This window comes from Macaca fascicularis, chromosome 11 (assembly GCF_037993035.2).
Source record: "Macaca fascicularis isolate 582-1 chromosome 11, T2T-MFA8v1.1".
Taxonomy (NCBI): domain Eukaryota; kingdom Metazoa; phylum Chordata; class Mammalia; order Primates; family Cercopithecidae; genus Macaca; species Macaca fascicularis.
In genome coordinates this window covers 117,555,767-117,577,192 of record NC_088385.1, presented here as the reverse complement: position 1 = coordinate 117,577,192, position 21,426 = coordinate 117,555,767, and the positions used below count along the sequence as shown (strand labels likewise).

The window sequence follows — 21,426 nt, the reverse complement described above, 5'->3', positions numbered from 1 at the left end:
TGTCTACACTAAGGGTCTAACTACAGGCAAGACCAGATGTAAAGACAGAGGACTGCAACTTCCAGGTGTGCAACTAGGGGACGGGGTACTTGTTCCCTTTTCCCTTCCTCAACCAGAGGGGAGTGAACACAGAGGAGGGGCTGTCGGGAGCAGTCCCCACATCCTCTCTAGTCTGTGTAGCTGGCCCTGGAGGAGGAGGAGAATTTTTAATAAAATATAAGGAAGTTGAAGTTGAAAATGGACCAGACTATGCCTTAGGAACTAGCATAGGACTGTTGTAATCATACATGACTGAGAAGTCAGGAGATCCGACCAAAATATTTTTAAGAAAGCCTGCTGCAGGCCGGCTTTCTCATGCCTGTAATCCCAGCACTTTGGGAGGCCGAGGCAGGCGGATCACTTGAGGTCAGAAGTTCAAGACCAGACTGACCAACATGGAGAAACCCCATCTCTACTAAAAATACAAAAATTAGCCAGGCATGGTGGTGGGCACCTGTAATCTCAGCTACTCGGGAGGCTGAGGCAGGAGAATTGCTTGAACTCAGGAGGCAGAGGTTGCAGTGAGCCAAGATCATGCCATTGCACTCCAGCCTGGGTCACAGAATGAGAATGTTGTCAGGTGCAGTGGCTCATGCCTGTAATCCCAGCACCTTAGGAAGCCAAGGCAGGCAGATCACTTGAGGTCAGGAGTTCAAGACCAGTCTGACCCACATAGTGAAACCCCATCTCTACTAAAAATACAAAAATTAGTCGGGCATGGTGATGCTGGCCTGTAATCACAGCTACTCAGGAGGCTTGAGGCAGGAGAACTGCTTGAACCTGGGAGGCGGAAGTTGCAGTGAGCCAAGATCCCATCACTGCACTCCAGGCTGGGCGACACAGTGAGACTCCGTCTCAAAAAAAAAAAGAAAAGAAAGCCCAGCAGAATTGAGGAAAGCCGAGTCAGTTGAAGCCGTGGAAACAATACCCCTATGGGAGGCAGAAGAATGCACCCCCCTACCAAGATATCCACATCCTAACCCCCTAAAACCTGTATGTTGCCTTAAGTGGCAAAGGGGAATTTGCACATGTGACTACCAGAAGGATCCTGAGCTGGAGAGATTAGCCTGGATGATCCAGGTGGATCCCATATAATCACAGGGCTCCTCAGAAAGGAGAAGGCGCTGTAACCGTGGAGGCAGAGGTGGATTGAGGCAGCCAAGGATCACAGGCACCTCTCCAGCCGGGAAGGGCAAGGAACACACTACCCTGGCGCCTCCAGAAGGCACAGCCCCATCCACACCTTGATTCTGGCCCTGTAGGACCCATCTGAGACTTCTGGCCTCCAGGGCTGTAAGATAACACTTTTGTGTTAAGCCACTAGGTTTGTGGTGATCTGTTACAGCCGCATGAGGAAACTAACACAACCCCAAGGAGGTGAGCCTCTCCCCACAGCCCCGACCCAACCGGAAGGGAGAGGGGTGCAGAAGAGGGCTCTGCAGGATGTTTGGGACAAATGGTCTCTGGGGAAAGACAGAAGCTAACAGAACTGATTCCACTGTGTGAACAGGGTACTGGGAGGGCCCACAGGGGAGGGACTTCAGAGCTGGGCCTGCGCCAGAGTTAGCCAGGAGCAAGGCAGCCCAGGACAGGCAGGGGCTGCCCGCAGGAAGGTTCGCTCTTGCCAGTACCATCCCATGAGCAGCCTCAGCGCCCCCGACCAAGAGGAGTCCTGAGGGCTGCGAGGTTGCTCACTCCTTACAGCATGCTGCCCAGCCTCCACCCCTGCATGCAGAAACTGTGCAGGGGACGAGCCCAAGGAATCAGGACATCCGGAGGCAGGGACGGCCCGGAGACGGTGGAATGGAGCAGAAGCCCCCCGAGAGGGGTTGGCGGGATGAATTCGCCCCGCTCCAGCCTGAGGAGGAAGGAAGTAGTTCCCTCCGCCCACCCTTTCCTTAGGCTGGTCCGGGGCAGGATTCTCGTGATCCGCGATTCGCTCCCACGGGCGGGACCTTTGTAACTGCGGGAGGCCCAGGACAGGCCCAGCCTGCGGGGCGGGAGGCAGTCGGGGTGAGGGAGGTAGGGACGAACGGGTGGACTGACCACAGGCAGGGACAAGGGGGCTGAGACCCGGGGAGAGGCCTAGACGCCCGCCGACGGTTGGGGGGCTGCGGGCAGTGGGGGCGGAGACGGCCCGGGCCGGGGCGGGGCCTGGTACGGGGCGGGGCGGGCCGGGCCAGACCTGCTCCGAGGCTCCCAGTCGCAGCGGTGACCGCGGGCGGGTGGGGCGCCGGGTAAGTTCTCGGGCCGGGCGGGGGGCGTACCCCGCTTGGCGTGCAGTCCTTTCTCCAAGACCCCCAGTGCCCGATCCCTTTGAGAAGAGGGGACCCCCTCGCATCCCCGCTGTCCAGGCCTCGCCGCTGAGCCCCAGCAGGACCCCAACCCTCGGTTGCCCTCGGCTCTGGCGTGTCCCAGCGGGGGCGGCGCAGCCGGGCAGTGGTTCCCTCGGCGAGCACTGGAGTCCAGGGGAGGGGGACGCGGGAGACGCCGGCCCCAGTGACCCCCCCCCCCCGCCCATCTCGGAAAATTGGTGGTGCGCGCCGCCCTGGGCCAGGTGCCTTCAGTTCTTCACACTCCGTGCAGCAGCCGCAGGTGACCATCGTCGTCTCTTAACAGGTGAAGGAGCCAAGACGCAGAGAGGCCAAGCCCCTTGCCTTGGGTCACACAGCCAAAGGAGGCAGAGCCAGAACTCACAACCAGGTCTGTGTCCCCTAAGTCCTCGGATGCATCGTCCCTGCCCCGCTGCCCTCCTGGGAGATTGTGGGAGAGAAGTAGGGGTACAGGCAGTGCTGGGTGTCCCGGGAGAAGGCTGCAGTGAGCAGACCCAGGCATCCCTGAAGGAGGAGCCCCGGGGCAGCAAACCCTTCCCTGGAAACAGTTTAAAAACACCGACCTGTTGGAGACAGAGATGCTGAGGAACGAGCATGGTTGGGGCCAAGGGAAACACCAAGACAGAGAGGGGAGAGCGGTTCCTCACTGCAACTTCCTCCAGGAACATTGCCCCCACCACTCTCACCAGTGCTAGGTGTGGGGGATCTTGCAGGCTCAGCTACGTGACTTAGCCTGTCTGTGCCTCAGTTTCCGCATCTGTGCCATGAGGTTAAGCATGTACCTACCTCTCAGGATTGCCGAGAAGATGACATAAGATGTTTGGTGTACAGGCTTAGCCCCCTGGCACCAGGTTACTACCAAAAGTTCATGGTTCCAGTGCCTGCTCCACCCTCCGTCGCGCCCCTCTGAGGGTAATTCTCTGTCCTGGGTGCCTTTAACTTCAGGTTGTTCAGGGCTATCTGAGATCTGCAGGATTTCCGGACAGCCCCACCAACAACTAGGAGCTGCTTGGGTAAGACCAAGGCGAGGGGGCGGCAACTTCTCTGGCTCTGACTCCCCAGAGAGAAAGGCTGATAAGGGCAGGGTTTTGAAAATCTCTGGGCTGAGGTTTGCACAAGGTCCAGAGCTGCTCCGTGGCCCCCAGCCCTCCCCGCCACTGGTTTAGCAAGAAGGAGGAAGCCAGAGTGTTCTTGTCCCCAAACTTGATCCTTTGCTAGTCACTGGGGCTTGGGCCCTGGGAGCTGTCATCCACCACCCTCCTCCTCCTCCCTTCCCCACAGTCTAGGCCAGCGACAAGTTCTAACCCAAAGTATATCCTGAATCCGGCCACTCCTCCATCCCCTACTTCCACCCTGAGTCCAGGCTGCCAGCATCTCTTGCCTCCTCATCACGCTTGACCCCTCACTCCTATCCAAATCCCTAGCATCGCCTGCCAAGCCCTCTCCATGATAAGGCTCTATGTGATTATTCTCGATTCTTCTCTCCGGCCACTGTCCTGTACACTGCTGTCCCCAGCCTCCTCCTCCTAAGTTCTCCACTCTCTCAGGGGTTGTACACAGTGCACATGCTCTTCCTTTTCCCAGGAATGCTCTTCTCTGCAATCTGTGACATACTCCCTTGTAATTCAGGGGACACCTTAAATGTCACGTTGTCCCCGACCACCCCACCTAAGGAGACCCCGCCTGCTCCCTGGCCCCTTACTGTGGCTGGTTGGCTTTCCAGTGCTTAGCTGGGGATGTGGTCTGTCTTGTATATTTCCTTGCTTCTTTGTTTGTCTCCCAGGTAACATGTCAGTCTACCAGCATCCTGACCTTGCCCTTGCCCTTGCCTCTTCACCTTGGATTTCCCAGAACCTGGGAAATCAGTGCCTGGCACCTAGGAAAGACGCAGATACTTTTGTACAGTTGCATGCAATGTGTCAGCCATCAGCCTATTTTTCTTCTCATTGCTTGACAGCATTTTTTTCTCCTGTTTCTACATAGACCTCAGAATTATCATTCCTCCCAAGAGCCCACTGCCTTCCTCAGCTTTTCCCTAAAGTAGGGCTTGAGGGTTGAGGGCCACTTCCAGGTTTTAACCGTACTATTCAACTTAGCTATAAATATCATTGTCCATATTGTGCATGTTTTTGGCTATCAAATGACTTCTTGGAGATACAGTTTCCTAACTGAGGCGTGCAAGTCAAGGATGGGATCATTTTGAAGGCACTTACCTCTTGTGACCGGGTATCTATTTAGAAAAATCATCTCCAGGAATGCGTGCACATTTCCCTGCAGCTCTGCAAGCATTGGGTTTTACCCTTTTTATTTGTTTTGGCTAGTTTAATGGAGAAGGGCATGGTAGTTTTACATTTTCTGTTGCTTGAATTGCTGAAGCTGAGTGTTTCTCTGCATGTGTGCTAGTTCTAGTTCCTGTCTTGCAAAGGAAGGAAATCTCCGGGGTACCTTAATTCTTCCCTTCACCTCCTCTTGTGGTGATGGTTCCACTTGAGCCCCTCTCGTGAGAGCAGGTTGAGGATCCCAGGGGGCTGGTATGGGGACATACAAAGCTGAGCTCTGCTAGGTCCAGAAGCTGCCCAGTCAACCAGCGAGAAACTCTAAGAGTCCCTTGCACCCTCAGCATGTAACTGTGGGGAGAGAAAGAACCTTTTTAAAGTTTTCTTGAAAGTTTATTTCAAAATAATTTTTTAGAATTAGGCCAGGCACGGTGGCTAATGCCTGTAATTCCAGCACTTTAGGAGGCTGAGGCAATGGATCGCTTGAGGTCAGGAATTTGAGACCAGCCTGGCTAACAATGGCAAAACCCTGTCTCTACTAAAAATACAAAACAAAATTTAGCTGAGCATGGTGGTGGGCACCTATAATCCCAGCTACTCAGGAGACTGAAGCAAGAGATTCACTTGAACCTGGGAGACAGAGGTTGCAGTGAGCCGAGATCATACCACTGCATTCCAGCCTAGGCAACAGAACGAGATGCCGTCTCAGAGGAAAAAAAAAAATGTATAGAAGTTACATAGAGAGAGAAGGTGCAATGGCTCACGCCTATAATCCCAACACCATGGGAGGCTGAGGCAGGAGGATCGCTTGAACTCAGGAGTTTGAGGCCAGCCTGGACAACATAGTGAGACCCACCCTGTCTACAAAAATTAGCTGGACCTGGTAGTGTGTGCCTATAGTCCCAGTTACTCAGGAGGCTAAGGTGGGAGGATCCCTTGGGTCCAGGAGTTTGAGGCTGCAGTGAGCACTGATCGCACCACTGCATTCTAGCCAGGGTGACAGAGTGAGACCCCAACTCCAAAAAAGCAAAACAACAACAACAAAAAACAAAAAAAAAACAAAAAAACAAAGGGTGCAACGAATAACCTTGCAGGGTTATTCATTGAAGCACTGAGGTGGGAGGAGATTGGAAACAACCGTAGGTGTCCATCACTAGTGAGATTAAACACATTCCTGCAGGGGGCTCCTGTGCAGCCATGGCAAGGCGTGCACTTCATGCAGGATGCACTGGTATAGAACCACCTCTGAGATACTGTGTTAGTCTTCTGTGGCTGCTGTAACAAATGGCCACAAGCTTGGTAGCTTAAGATAACACATTTATTATGCTGCAGTTCTGGAGGTCAAAAGTCCGCAATCCGTCTCAGTGGGCTCAAGTCAAGGTATGGGCATGGCTGTGTTGCTGCTGCAGGCTCTGGGGGAGAATCTGTTTGCTTGCCTTCCCAACTTCTAGAAGGGCCCACATGCCTTGGATTGAGGCCCCATCCTCCATCTTTTAAAGCATTGAATCTTCAGATCTTTCTGACTCCAGCCTCTGCTTCTGTCCTCACAATCTCTTCTTTCTCCTGCCTCCACTTATCAAAGACTCCTCTGATGACATTGGGTCCACTAGGATAATCCAGAATCATTCCCGCCATCTTGAGAGCTGCAACTTAATCATATCTGCAAAATTCTTTTTGCTATGTAAAGTAATATACAAGTTCAGAGATTAGGGCATGTGCATCTTTGAGGGGGAGCATTATTTTGCCTACCACACCCTAAAGGGAAATAAGGTTCAGAGCAGTATGTGGGTTCACATTTGTTTACGAAAAAAAAATAGAAGGTTGGGGGAGAGTGTATACTCATGTGCTTATGAGGGCATAGAATACTCCAGAAGGCGACGTAGGAAACCGGTCAGAGCAACCGCTTCTGGGAAGGAGAATGGGTAGAGGGGAGATTGACTCGTCATAGAATATCTTTTTATATAATTTAAATTTTTTACTACATGCATAGATCACCTATGTTAAAAATAATGTTTTAAAGCAACACCTACTCATTGTAAAAGTTCACGCCTCCCAGAAGCAGAGAAAAGCCCTACACCCTTTTCTTCCAAAAATAACCACTGCGAAGAGTGATCCTTACAGACCAAAAAAAAAAAGCATCTGTATTTCTTTTGAGTTAGATGGGGTCATCCTGTAGACTCTGCCGTAATGTGACTCCTCTGCTTGCTCTGTGGCTGGCGTCTTTCCACGTCCTTATGTGAATACTCAAACAGCACTAGCAGCTCCTGCTGCTCAGAGGTGCATTCACTGATGTAGCTGGTGGTGGATGTTCAGAAGGTTTTACTGCTTTTCAGAGCAACCCCAACACTGTAATGTCTGTCTTTTTTTAATTGGAGTGAAATTCACATGATGTAAAGTTAACCATTTTGAAGTGAATAATTCAGTGGCATTTAGTACGTTTCACAGTGTGCAGCCTTCACCCTCTATCAGAATATTTTCATTGTTTTTCTTTGTATTAAAATTAAATCATTTTTCTTTTTTAAAAATACCTTGTTAGCTGCATGGAACATTTTTGTCACCCCAAAAGGGAGCCCCCTAAGCCATTAAGCAGTCACTCCCCATTCTTCCCTTCTTCCAGCCCCTGGCAACTACCAATCTGCTTGTTCTGTTCTGGACATTTCATATCCTGTTCTGGACATTTCATATCAATGGAATCATACAATATGTGACATTTTATGTCTGGCTTTTTTCACTTAGCATGGTATCTTTGAGTTTCATCTACATTGTAATATGTATCAGTACTTTCTCTGGCTCTCTCTTTTTTTTTTTTTTTAAATGGAGTCTTGTTCTGTCACCCAGGCTGGAGTGCAGTGGCATGATCTCAGCTCACTGCAACCTCTACCTCCTAGGTTCAAGTGATTCTCCTGCCTCAGCCTCCCAAGTAGCTGGGATTACAGGTCCCCACCACCATGCCCAGCTAATTTTTGTATTTTTAGTACAATTGAGGTTTCACCATGTTGGCCAGGCTGGTCTCAAACTCCTGACCTCAGGTGATCCACCCACCTCGGCCTCCCAAAGTGCTGGGATTACAAGTGTGAGCCACCACACCTGGCCCCCTTCATTTCTTTGTAGGGCTGAATAAAGTTCCATTGTGTGGATAGACCCATTTTGTTGATCCATTCATCCGTTGATGGACAAGTGGGTTGTTTCTACCTTTTGGCTTTTGAGAATAATGCTGTGGAAAGCTATGAACTTTTGTGTACAAATAAGTGTTTGTACACAGGACTCAAAGTCCCTGTTTCAGCTCATTTGGCTCTATATCCAGGATGTATGCCCTCCTACATACACTTTGTACTTTACACTAATTTCAGGCACAGTTAAAACTAAACTAACTTAAAACTAATTTGTCAGAAAGAATTGCAGAGCAAATACCAAGGTAGATGGCAGCAGGATGATAGATCTGGACAAATGTCTTCTTATTTTTCAGATCCAGAGGCAACAGGGACATGGCCACCTGGGACGAGAAGGTAAATGAATTCTGTGGTCTTGCAGCATTAGAGGATATCCTAACCTTGAGAGGATAATTCTGTTTGGTGTTTCAAACAGGAGAGGGAGAACCACCTATTTAGATGCTTCCACTATACTGAAATATTTAAAATCACAATGATCAAAAGCTATAAAAGGACTTCACAAAACCTCCAAGTAGCCTGATATTCCACATCAGACCATTTGAATCCCAGTCCTACATGTTAATAACTATGTGCGTTTTTTGTTTTTTGGGTTTTTTTTGGTTTTTTTTTTTGAGATGGAGTTTCACCCTTGTTGCCCAGGCTGGAGTGCAATGGTGTGATCTCAGCTCACCGCAACCTCTGTCCCCCAGGTTCAAGTGATTCTCCTGCCTCAGCCTCCCGAGTTGCTGGGATTACAGGCATGCACCACCACACCTGGCTAACTTTGTATTTTTCGTAGAGATGGGGTTTCTCCATGTGGGTCAGGCTGGTCTCGAACTGTGCATGTTAATAACTATGTGTCCTTAGGCACAAAATAACTGTGCCCTTCAATTCCCTAAGCCTCAGTTTCCTTATCTGGAAAATAGTGAAAAGATTATTTACCAGCCCTGCCCTTGAAGGATTGTCGGGAAGATTTGATAATACAATGGTCTCAGAATGTTAGGCAAGTACTGAGCCCATGACAGGGCTTGGGCACAGCAAAGTAAAGTCACTTCTCCAAGATCACACAGCTAGAAAGTGGCAGAAATGGGATTTCACACCAGGCGTGGTGGCTCATGTCTGTAATCCCAGCACTGTGGGAGGCCAAGGTGGGCAAATCACTTGAGGTCAGGAGTTCAAGATGAGCCTGGTCAACATGGCAAAACCCCATCTCTACAAAAATACAAAAATTAGCCAGGCATGGTGGCATGCACCTGTAATCCCAGCTACTGGAGAGGCTGAGGCAGGAGAATCGCTTGAGCTTAGGAGGCAGAGGCGCGGTGGCTCATGCCTGTAATTCCAGCACTTTGGGAGGCCAAGGCAGGTGGATCACCTGAGGTCAGGAATTTGAGACCAGCCTGGCCAACATGGTGAAACCCCATCTCTACTGATAATACAAAAATTAGCCAGGCATCATGACGCACACCTCTAATCCCAGCTGCTTAGGGGGCTGAGGCAGGAGAATCGCTTGAACCTGGGAGGTGGAGGCTGCAGTGAGCCAAGATCGCGCCATTGCACTCCATCCTGGGTGACAAGAGCAAAACTCCATCTCCAAAAAAAACAGAAATTGAGATTTCAACCTGGCCTGACTCCAGAGGAAATGCTTTCCTCCTGTATCTTGTGGCCATCTCGAGTAGGAAATAGACTGTTTTTGATATCTGAGGCGCAGGTTTGTTGGATTTGGGGGGCATTGGTTGTGAAGATTGGGGGTGAGGTAGAAAGGAAGTGTTGACTTTCACATCAGCTGTTCATCTTGAGGTTCTGGGAGCCTGGCCAGGCCAAGCTGGCAAGGGCAGAGCAGGAAGCTCAGGGCAGCAGCAGGGGTGAGTGGGGCAGAGTCTGAGAAGCAAATGTGAGGGTCAGAATGACCACAGGATGGTGATGATGGTGATTGTGTGTTTCATCAAATTGATGACCCCGGTAACTGTAAGAGTTAGGAGCCCCTGGAGCTCCAGGTATCCATAAGAGAGTCAGCATGGAAGAAAGGTTAAGTGGGAACTGTTCATGCTTTTCCTTCATTTGTAGTTCCCTATTAAATTAGGCAAACCAAAAAGAACATTCAGAAATGCTTAATGCCGATTAGACTGTGATGAAACCAGCTCACTCATACATAGCACGGGGAACTGGGTTAACCCATGCCACTGTTCTAGACACAAAATTTGACCATGTATATCAAGAATCTTGAAAATTCCCATATTCAAGCCTGGTCATCTCACTTATGGGAAAAGAACCCAGAAAAAATAAAAAGTACAATTTATGGCACCATGTTCTTAGCACATGAGACAACACTGTAGATGCACCTTATTTTATGTACTATGAAGAAAAAAAGTGAAACAAGCATGTGCTGCCATTTACTGTGATTAAAAGTAACACAAGCCTGAAACCGGTCAATTGTCAGGCCCAGCTGGATTTCAGAGACGTTAAAATGTGAGAAAACGTGGTCTTAGGATTGGATTAAAAACCATCCAAAATGGTTAAAAAACATGCAAAATGCAATAATGAAGACCATTTGGCTCCTTGGTAAGTTTCCTGGTCTCTGAACAGGTGTGAATCTGATGCATATAGTGGTAAAAAATAAGATAGGAAATTGTCTGCTGTCTTTTTTTGTTTTGTTTTTTGAGATAGGGCCTGGTTCTGTCTTCCAGGCTGGAGTGCAGTGGCATGATCTTGGCTCACTGCAACCTCTGCCTCCTGGGTTCAAATGGTTCTTGGGCCTCAGCCACCCTAGTAGCTGGAATTACAGGCGTGCACCACCATCCCCAGCTAATTTTTTTGTATTTTTGGTAGAGACAGGGTTTCTCCATGTTGGCCAGGCTAGTCTCGAACTCCTGGCCTGAAGTAATCCACCTGCCTCAGCCTCCCGAAGTGCTAGAATTACAGGCATGAGCCACCGCACCTGGGCCACTGTCTTTGATTATAATTGTAAAAGATATAGACAGGTGGGAGAGAAAGAGGTAGACAGGTAGATGACACATAAGTTTGGTGTGCTGGGATTGTTATGAATTTATTTCCCTTTCTTTTCCTCTTTTCACAATAGTAATACTAAAAGAAATAGATCAAGGCTAAAGATCTGTTCATGGGGTAAAAGGTAGCAGGTCAAACTGGGGGTATGCATTTGAGTCTGGGCGTTCCAAATGAGGCTGGGGGTTGCAGGAACGAGTTGGTGGGGTGAGGGCCTTGTCAGAAGCCCATACCAGGGTATAGGGACAGCAAGGGAAGTAGAGATTGAAATACAGGACCAGGGACACACCTTAGGGAACTCCCAGGGCCTGCAGCCTGGAGCCTGGAGCCTGTTTGTGGTCACACAGAGGCTAGCCTGGGAGGGCGTTGTCAGGAGGGCGTTGTTGGGGGGCTGGGGAAAGGGCCAGGACCACTTGTGGCAAATAAGCCTCTTACTGGTTTGAAGAACATGTTCCTTTTCATGATCTGCCCTTATGGAATTAATTGTGTTTTGGAAAAAAGTTGTCTTAATGAGATTGCTTTTAGAATTTTTTGAGTGTTAGCTCTCCTAGTTTCTGAGAGAACAGCTGTGTTGGGAGAGAGACTGGTGGGGTTTTGTAGCCATAGTGCAGACCTGGCTTGCAGTTCTGCTGAGATAGGCTCACCAGCCCTCCTCAGAGCCCCTCTCTGCCTGCTTCCATCTCCCAGAGCCTCAGTTTTCCTCTTTTGTAAAATGGGAATGATCACACTACCTCACAGAGTTGAGGTGAGGGTTAAACAAGATTGCATGTGGAAAGCACTTAGCTGGGTGCCTGGCTCCAGCCTGCATTTAAGACATGGGAGCTGCTGGCTCTGTCATGAGGATGAACCGCTTTTCAGCCATCAGCTGACCTTGTTCCTCAGCACAGGTGACTGCACTCAGCAGCCACCTCTGGGGAACTTAAGAGCCAGGTGTGTGTAGAAATCCCTGCAACTGCTGGGCTCATTTCGTGTGAGGCATGCAGAAACGCCCGGTGCATCTGGGGTTCCTTACTCACTTCGGCTGCACATCGACCACGCCAGTACCCAGACCACACCCAGATGGGTTGAATTGGAAGCTCTGAGCCCAGGACTCAGGTTTTGGGGTGCCTTAAAGCTGCCGGGTGATTCCAACATGCAGCCTTGCCTGGGTAGCCCCTCCCTCTGCAGAAGGAGGAAAGAGAAATAGCTGAGCTGTGTGTCCTGTGGTTTCCATGGCCAAAGCATCACTAGACATTGGCTCAGGCAACCTAGTCACACGGGTGGCAGCTCTACATTTCTACCTGGGTAACTTTTTCCTTTTTCTTTCTACACTTTCGTAAAACAAATTGCACAGTCCCTGCTCCTGGTTGACATGACTGATGTCACAGGCTTGGAGCAGACTCCCCTCTCAGTTATTCCCAGGGAAATAGGCAGAGTGTGTCCCCCTAGAACTGTCTTTAAACTCAACCCATTGGCGGGTCCTGAAATCCATTGAGTGGGCTACAATCAACCTTTTAAGGAATGAAATAGGGCCGGGTGCATTGGCTCACACCTGTAATCCCAGCACTTTGGGAGGCCGAGGCAGGTGGATCACTTGAGGTCAGGAGTTTGAGACCAGCCTGGGTAACATGGAGAAACCCCATCTCTACTAAAAATACAAAAAATTAGCTAGGTGTGGTGGTGCACGTCTGTAGTTTCAGCTACTTCTGGGGCTGAGGTGGGAGGATCTCTTCAGCCCAGGTGGTTGAGGCTGCAGTGAGTCCTAATCATGCCACTGCCCTCAAGCCTGGGTGGCAGAGTGAGACCTTGTCTCAAAAAAAGAAAAGAAAAGTAAATAGAATAAAATGGAAAATAAGATCTCCTCACATAGTAACTTTAGGGCTAGTTATAGAATGTGTGTACACAAGTCAGTGTGTACTGAGAGGCAGGGTATGAAACGTGATTTCTTATTGAGAAACACTGCTCCAAACTCCCTTCCCAGCACGGGGCTTCGCCGGCTGTGAGGAAGGTGCAGGGCTGGGCAGTGTTCATGAGGGGTCCTGCAGGAGGAGGGGGCGCTGGGCTGGGCAGCCTGGGTTGGAATCCTAGCCTTGCTTCTCACTGGCTGTGTGACCTGGGGCAAGTCACTGGCCTCTCTGTTCTCAGTCTCCTCATCCATAAACAGAGACATTGCAGTCCCTGCCCCATGGGCTTGTTACAGTATGTTAATGAAGGTCTTTGCACAGAGCTCAGAAAATATTAAACAGCAGGTATTCTAGGGATAGTTGCAATGATTACAGTTCCCACTCCTGTAAATATGTCCCATTAGTCTGCATGCAGCCCTGCCATCATCTCACCAGGCTGAGCGGCTCACCTATCAAGACAGGAGGGTTCCTAACCCTATAGAAAAAGGAGAGAGCTGGGGACCATGGCTTTAGGAGGACCTGGGCCACCAGCTAAACCCCTCAGCCTGTAAGCAGCCCGTCCTGCCAGAGCTGATCAGCTGTCACGGTGGCTGTTTTCATGAACCTCAGACTTCCTCCCCACCCTAGAGAAGGAAAAGTTTCTACACTTATTTAAAGACTTCCCTGATTTTAAAAATAGGCCTTCCTCAGAACACAGATCCCCTGGGGCAGGAGGGGAGAAGTGCTGGGGCAGCTGAGCCTGCTGCTTGGAGTCCTCTGGCCTCCCCACAGAGAAGAGATTTGTTCAGGGGTTTCATTCCAGCTTCCACCATCCAGGAGGTATGTTTAGCAGGAGCCTGCGGTCTGCCAGGCACAGAGGTCATGCTGTGAACAGTTGGGCCACATGAGAGTGTGATGGGAAAGGCCTGGCTGGCTCCTGAGAGCTGGGACAAAGAAGATAGAGGACAGGGTGAGAGGGGGTTGCACATTCTACGCAAAAGAAGTCACGTGTGCAAAGGCCCTGTGGTTGGAGAAACCAGCCAAGTATGAAAGGCTCAAAGGAGACAGTGTGGCCAGAGTGGGGAGAGAGGTGAGAGGGAAGGTCAGCTGGGCAGATAGAGGCTACAGCGTGCAAACAGGAGTGAACTTCTGGAAGGCATTGGTGTCTCTTTTTTTTTTTTTTTTTTTTTAAAGAGACAAGGTCTCGCTCTATCACCCAGGCTGGAGTGCAGTGACGCGATCATAGCTCACTGCAGCCTCGACATTCTGGGCTCAAGTGATCCCCCTCTCTTAGTCTCCCAAGTAACTGGGACTGCAGGCGAGCACCACCACACCTAGTTAACTTTTAGATTTTTTTGTAGAGACGGGGGTCTCACTCTGTTGCCCAGACTGGTCTTGAACTCCTGAACTCATGGATCCTCCCTCCTCTGCCTCCCAAAGTGCAAGGATTACAGGTGTGAGTGACTGCTCCCAGCCAAAAGTTTTAAATAAGGGAGTGTGTCAGGGTCCCCGAGACCCTGTGCCCAGCATCAGTGACTCACTAGGAGGACCTGTGGGACTCGCATGCAGATGCGCTCCTGGTGCAGATTAATTACCATGAAAGGATTGAAATTAAAATCAGTAAAGGGAAAAGGCACGTGGGGTGAAGTTCAGAAGAAACCTGGCGCAAGCTTCCAGAGCCCTCTCCTGGGTTGGAGGCAGAGGTCCTAGGGGTCACAATTCCTCCAGCAGGGAGTCGTGACAAGATGTGTGAAGTGTTTGCTAGCAGAGCAGTTCATTAGAGACCCAATGCCCAGAGTTTTCACTGGAGCTGGGCACAGAGGCACCCTCTGCCTGGCACTTAGAAAAGTTCCAGACTCTCCAAAGGAAAGTAGGAGTTCAGCATAAACCATGCTGTTTCCACAAGCAGTCTAGGCACAGTGAGCTGCTCTTATCAGGGAATGGTGGGAATTTTCCAGAAGTCCACGTTCCCAGATGCCAGTGGAGGCTAGGCAGGCCTGTCTGAGGAAGGCAGCCTCAGGCCTGCTGGGCTGGCCCTTTTCTGCATGGGGAGTGATGTAGTCATGCTTGGAGGGATGCTCTCCTGCAGCTGATAGAGAATGCAGCAGGGAAGGAGAGAGCAGAGAGGAGCTGCGACAGCCTCCAAGTGAGGTGGGGAGTTGGCCAGGGCAGTGGCAGAGGGTGGGGGAAGTAGGTGGCAGATCAGGGGTCACTTAGTTGCCGAAATGCACCAGGCGTAGTGCTGGATAGGGCTATAGAGGAGGGTGAGTGAAGCTAGGACAGGGGACAACTGCCCTGGCCCTGCCTGGGTGGCGTTAAGACCCTGGACCAGGAAGCAGCACACCTGGCTGCAAGTCTATGGACTGTCCACTGACAGGTGGTGGTTACCGTGTTGCAGGCCTCAGTTTGCTCCTCTGCTAAGGGAGGTAAGACTGTATCTCAGAACCTTGATCCCATCTCTTATTTTATTATTATTATTATTGAGACAGAATCTTGCTCTATTGTCCTGGCTGGAGTGCAATGGCTTGATCTTGGCTCACTGCAACCTCCATCTCCCAGGTTCAAGCGATTCTCATGCCTCAGCCTCCCAAGTAGCTGGGATTATAGGCATGCACCACCCCCACCCCCACCTAATTTTTGTATTTTTAGTAGAGATAGAGTTTCACCATGTTGGCCAGGCTGGTCTTGAACTCCTGGGCTCAAGCCAGCCACCTGCCTCAGCCTCCCAAAGTGCTGGGATTACAGGCATGAGTCACCACTCCCAGTTCCATCTCTTAAAATATCATTTTTGTTACTTAAAAAAAAAAAAAAATCTACTTTTCTGCCATTTTTTTCTCCGTATTGGCAGAGGAAAGAACAAAGCTGGTGGACTTGAGTTCCTGTGCGGGCTTCATCACTTACTCATGATTTTATGTTTTTTTGTTTATTTTGAGGTGGAGTCTTGCCCTGTCACCCAGGCTGGAGTGCAGTGGCACAATCTTGGCTCACTGCAACCTCTGCCTCCCGGGTTTGAGTGATTCCCCTGCCTCAGACTCCCAAGTAGCTGGGACTACAGGCACGTGCCACCACGCCTGGCTAATTTTTGTATTTTTAGTAGAGATGGGGTTTCCCCATGTTGGCCAGGCTGGGCCTGAACTCCTGACCTCAGTTGATCCACCAGCCTTGGCCTCCCAAAGTGCTGGGATTACAGGTATGAGCTACTGCACCCAGCCTTGTGTTTGTTTTTTAACAACTCTACATGAACATATGTATAGCATAATAAAACAGCAAACAGGTATATATTAGGTTGAATCATATGAAATTGTCCATTTCTTCTAGTTTTTATCTACAACGATGGCATTTTTAAGTCCTCTTTTATATCAGAAAAGTTTTCTTGAATTATATCTTTGTTCTAGCCTATTAATCTAATTTCCTTATTCAGGGATTCCAGTTATGAGTATATTGGTTCCTTCTCTTCCCACCCCCACTAAATACTTCATTCACCACTTAACTCCCCGCAGGCTGGATCTCACTCCAAAAATGGCAGTTTCTTAGGGATAAACGTTGTATTTGTTTTCATGCTGCTGATAAAAACATACCTGAGACTGGAAAGAAAAAGAGGTTTAATTGGACTTATAGTTCCACATGGCTGGCAAGGTCTCAGAATCATGGCGGGAGACAAAAGGCACTTACATGGTGGCAGCAATGATGAGAGAGAAGCAAAAGCAGAAACCCTGATAAACCCATCAGATCTTGTGAGACTTATTCTCTATCAAAAGAATAGCGTGGAAAAGATTGGCCCCCATGATTCTATTACCTCCCCCTGGGTCCCTCCCACAACACATGGGAATTCTGGAAGATACAATTCAAGTTGAGATTTGGGTGGGGACATAGCCAAACTACATCATTCTGCCCCTGACCCCTCCAAATCTCATGTCCTCACATTTTGAAACCAATCACGCCTTCCTAACAGTCCCCCAAAGTCTTAACTCATCTCAGCATTAACCCAAAAGTCCACAGTCCAAAGTCTCATCTGAGACAAGGCAAGTCCTTTTGCCTATGAGCCTGTAAAAATCAAAAGCAAGCTAGTTACTTCCTAGATGCAATGGGGGTACAGGAATTGAGTAAATACAGCTGTTCCTAATGGGAGAAATTGGCCAAAACAAAGGAGGTACAAGGTCCATGCAAGTTTGAAATCCAGCAGGGCAGTCAAATTCTAAGACTTCAAAATGATCTCCTTTGACTCCATGTCTCACATCCAGGTCAGGCCGATGCAAGAGGTAGGTTCCCATAGTCTTGGGCAGCCCCGCCCCTGTGGTTTTGCAGGTTATAACCCACCTTCTGGCTGCTTTCATGGGCTGAGGTTGAGTGTCTGCGACTTTTCCAGCTATATGGTGCAAGCTATTGGTGGATCTACAATTCTGGGGTCTGGAGGACTATGGCCCTCTTCTCTCACAACTCTACTAGGTGATGCCCCAGAAGGTGCTCCCACCCCACATTTCCCTTCCGCGCTGCCCTAGCAGAGGCTCTCCATGAGGGCCCTGCCCCTGCAGTAAATTTTTGGCTGGGCATCCAGGCATTTCCAAACATCTTCTGAAATCTAGGCGGAGGTTCCCAAACCTCAATTCTTGACTTCTGTGCATCTGCAGGCTCACCACCATGTGGAAGCTGCCAAAGCTTGGGGCTTCCACCCTCTGAAGCCACAGCCTGAGCTGTACGTTGACCCCTTTCAGCTATAGCTGGAGCAGCTGGACACAGGGCACCAAGTCCCTAGGCCCATGAAACCATTTTTTCTCCTGGGCCTCCGGGCCTGTGATGGGAGGGGCCACTGTGAAGGTCTCTGACATGGCCTGGAGACTTTTTCCCAAGGTCCTGGTGGTTAACATTAGGCTCCCTGCTACTTATGCAAATTTCTGTAGCTGGCTTGAATTTCTCCTCAGAAAATGGGTTTTTCTTTTCTATCACATCATCAGGCTGCAAATTTTCCAAACTTTTATGCTTTGCTTCCCTTATGCAACTGAATGCCTTTAATAGCAGGCATTGAATGCTTTGCTGCTTAGAAATTTCTTCTGCCAGATACCCGAAATCATCTTTCTCAAGTTCAAAGCTCCACAAATCTCTATGGCAGGGGCAAAATGCTGCCAGCTCTTTGCTAAAACATACCAAAAGTCACCTTTACTCCAGTTGCCAAAAAGTTCCTCATCTCCATCTGAGACCACCTCAGCCTGGACCTTATTGTCCAGATCACTATCAGCGTTTTGGGCAAAGTCATTTACGAGTCTCCAGGAAGTTCCACACTTTCCCACATTTTCCTGTCGTCTTCTGAGCCCTCCAAACTATTCCAACCTCTGCCTGATACCCAGTTCCAAAGTTGGTTCCACATTTTCGGATATCTTTTCAGCAATGTCCCACTCTACTGGTACCAATTTACTGTATTAGTTTTCACAACGCTGATAAAGACATACCTGAGACTAGGAAGAAAGAGGTTTAATTGGACTTACAGTTCCACATGGCTGGGGAGGCCTCAGAATCATGGCAGAGGTGAAAGGCACTTCTTACGTGGTGGCAGCAAGAGAAAATTAGAAGCAAAAGCAGAAACCCCTGATAAACCCATCAGATCTTGTGAAACTGGTTCACTATCACGAGAATCACATGGGAAAGATTGGCCCCTGTGATTCAATTACCTCCCCCTGGGTCCCTCCCACAACTCATGGGAATTCTGGGAGATATCATTCAAGTTGAGATTTGGGAGGGGACACAGCCAAACCAAATCATATCTAATAGGTTTGGTATCAGCCAAACCTATTAGAAAAAAATGCAAAGTTTCACCCTCCAACCCAGTCCCTCTCTCCTCCTGGGAGTTGGGGCTGATTTTGTCAGTTTTCCCATAAATGTAGATTGAGGACCCCTTTCCCTGTCGGTGCATGAGGTCTGCAGGCCGGCCACACGGTGGCGAGGTGCTCTGTGGTGTGGGTCTTCCATGGCGTCCTGGGCAACAGACTTTGAGGTGGTTTCTAGTTTTGGGCTATTGAAGCAGGACTGGAGCGAGCACCCGTGTGCACGTGGGGTCTCCTGTCAAGTCAGGCGATAAGGGCATTTTAAATGTTGATAGAAAATAAGGTAGCCATGGTGGCACGCACCTGTAGTCCTAGCTACTTGGGAGGCTGAGGCGGGAGGATTGCTTGAGCCCAGGAGTTTGAGGCTGCACTCCAGCCTGAACAACAAAATGAGATCCCATCTCAATAAAAAGGAAATAAAATTTTGATATAAATTTGTTTAGGGCCAATCCCCTCCTTTGTCCCCAAGGCTGACACATCAGAGAGACTCAAATATTTTTTTCAAAAGATGAAAGGAACTGCCCTGTTACCCTCCTAGGAAGGGTATACCCATTTACATGCCCAACAGCTGGCATACAGGAGTGTCCACTTCCCTCTGCTTCTGTCACCCTGCCACAATGTGTGGCACGGTGTGACTTCAGGCAAGCGGTCTTGCCTCCCCAGGCCTCAGTTTCCCCTTCTGCAAAATGGAGAGACTGCACCTACCCGCCCTGCCTAGTGCTTAGGCACGTTAAAAGTATCAAGCAACAGCAGGTGGTGTGATCAGTGAGCTCTGAGTAAAAGGAGCAGCTGTCGCTGTTGTTGGCTGCAGAATCAGGCTTTCTCCAAGTGGTTTTGGGCCCTGAAGACGGCTTTCTTCTTGGAGTCCAGGACAAACGTGTGGCCCAGAAACATAAAGGGAAAAACAGTACTTGGTCTACAGACTACCCTGGCTAACTCGGGCACACGTCCTCTGTCCTGGTTTCCTGTGACTACTGTAACAAACTGCTACAAACTGGGGGCTTCAACAACAGGAACTCATTCTCACCAGTTCCAAAAACCAGAAGCCCAAACTCAAGGCGTTGGCAGGACTGGCTCCTGGAGGCTTTGGGATGGGAAGATCTGTCCCAGGCCTCCGTCCCAGCCTCTGGTGTTGCTGGCAGTCTTTGGCTTGTAGGCATATCACTCTGACCTCTGTGACTTCACGTGACCTTACCCTCTACGTGTCCTTTTCTCTCTTTTTTTTTTTTTTTTTTTTGGAGACCAAGTCTCATTCAGTCTCCCAGGCTGGAATGCAATAGCATGATCTCGGCTCGCTGCAACCTCCTTAGTAGCTAGGATTACAGGCGCCTGCCACCACGCCTGGTTAATTATTTTATTTATTTTTAATTATTATTTATTATTTTATTATTATGATTATTTTTGACACAGAGTCTTGCTCTAATGCCCCGGCTGGAGTGCAGTGGCATGATCTCGGCTCACTGCAGCCTCTTGAGTTCAAGCGATTCTCCTGCTTCAGCCTCCTGAGTAGCTAGGATTACAGGTGCCCACCACCACGCCCAGCTAATTTTTGTATTTTTAGTAGAGACAGGTTTTCACTGTGTTGGCCAGGCTGGTCTCGAACTCCTGACCTCAGGCGATCTGCCCACCCTGGCCTCCCAAAGTGCTGGGATTACAGGCGTGAGCTACCGCGCCCGGCCAATTTTTGTACTTTTAGTAGAGACGGGGTTTCGCCATGTTAGCCATGCTGGTCTTGAACTTGTGACCTCAAGTGGTCCACCCACCTCGGCCTCCCAAAGTGCTGGGATTACAGGTGTGAGCTAACGTGCCTAGCCCCTTTTCTCTTTTTATAAGGACACCAGTCACCGGATTTAGGGCCTACCCTAAATCCAGTATGATTTCATCTTAACATCTTTAGTTACATCTGCAAAGACCTACATTCCAAATAAGGTCACATTCTAAGGTCCCAGGGGGACAGGAATTGTTGGGGGGGTGTGCACGATTCCACCTACTCTACCCTCTGAGCAGGTGGCTCTCCGGTCACTGGCTGCCTGGCTTTCTGTCAGCTGTGTTTTCTAGAACATAGTCTCCAAGTCATGGAGCCCAGGGGCAGATCCTGCTTTTCCAGTTCCCCACGGTGTGTGAGCTTGGACAAGGCCCCCCATCACCAGGACCCTAGAGGATGGCCTCAACCTCAGGGTTGTTAGGAGTTGAAATGAAATAGTGCGTGGAAGGAAGTTAGCAGCATGCGGAGATGATATGAGATGTGATAAAATAAGCAACCATACTAATACACGTTGCTGCCATTGTGTGTTGGAGTTTTGGGGTGAGGGTGGTAGTTAATATGCAAATCAAGTCCCCAAAAATAGCTCTGGGAGGGAACAGGGAAATAGAAACTGAAGGGACATCAGGCCATGGGAATTGGGAGTTGGCTGACTTTCTTAAAAAGTACCTTTTTCTCCAATTGTTGGATAATAATGAATGAGGGACTTTCCCCCTCCCACAGATGGCAGCTTCCGAGCCTGTAAAAATAGGCATCCACAAAATGCTTTTCTCTCCTTCACTTCTAGGTCTGTCTTCTTCACTTTCCCCTTCTCTCCCTGGTGGTAGTTTTTCTGGTCTAATACCTGTAAGAGAGGTCAGCAATATGTTTACCCTGAAGGAGCAGTGCCTAAGATTTTGTTCATTCATTCATTTATTAACCATTTCTTTCTTCTTTTTTTTTTTTTTTGAGATGGAGTCTCGCTCTGTCACCCACTGGAGTGCAGTGGCGCGATCTTGGCTCACTGCAGCCTCAGCCTCCCAAGTAGCTGGGACTAAAGGCATGCGCCACCACGCCCGGCTAATTTTTGTATTTTTAGTAGAGATGGGGTTTCACCCTGTTGGTCAGGCTGGTCTCCAGCTCCTGACATCAGGTGATCTGCCCGCCTCGGCCTCCCAAAGTGCTAGGATTACAGGCATGCGCCACCATG

At 49.4% G+C, this 21,426-nt stretch overlaps 2 protein-coding genes across 12 annotated transcripts in view; one reads left to right on the top strand and one right to left on the bottom strand.

Moving 5' to 3' along the window:
- The first annotated feature begins 1,989 nt into the window (after positions 1–1,989).
- HVCN1 (hydrogen voltage gated channel 1) overlaps positions 1,990–21,426 on the top strand; it is a 40,798-nt gene continuing 21,361 nt past the window's right edge. For 2 of the 10 annotated variants that reach the window (XM_074007804.1, XM_045365932.2), the window contains exons 1-3: positions 1,990–2,052; positions 2,659–2,742; positions 8,115–8,154. In XM_074007804.1, the coding sequence (XP_073863905.1) occupies positions 8,134–8,154 (21 nt within the window). In that variant the 5' untranslated portion in view covers positions 1,990–2,052; positions 2,659–2,742; positions 8,115–8,133. Of the gene's footprint in view, positions 2,062–2,240; positions 2,277–2,658; positions 2,743–8,114; positions 8,155–21,426 lie in introns of those variants that run through there. The other 8 variants (XM_074007803.1, XM_045365931.2, XM_005572250.4 and 5 more) reach the window with 5 other exon arrangements.
- TCTN1 (tectonic family member 1) overlaps positions 20,022–21,426 on the bottom strand; it is a 57,946-nt gene continuing 56,541 nt past the window's right edge. For both annotated transcript variants that reach the window (XR_012420641.1, XR_012420647.1), the window contains one exon: positions 20,022–21,081. The gene's annotated coding sequence lies outside the window, so the exon portion shown is untranslated. The remainder of the gene's footprint in view (positions 21,082–21,426) is intronic.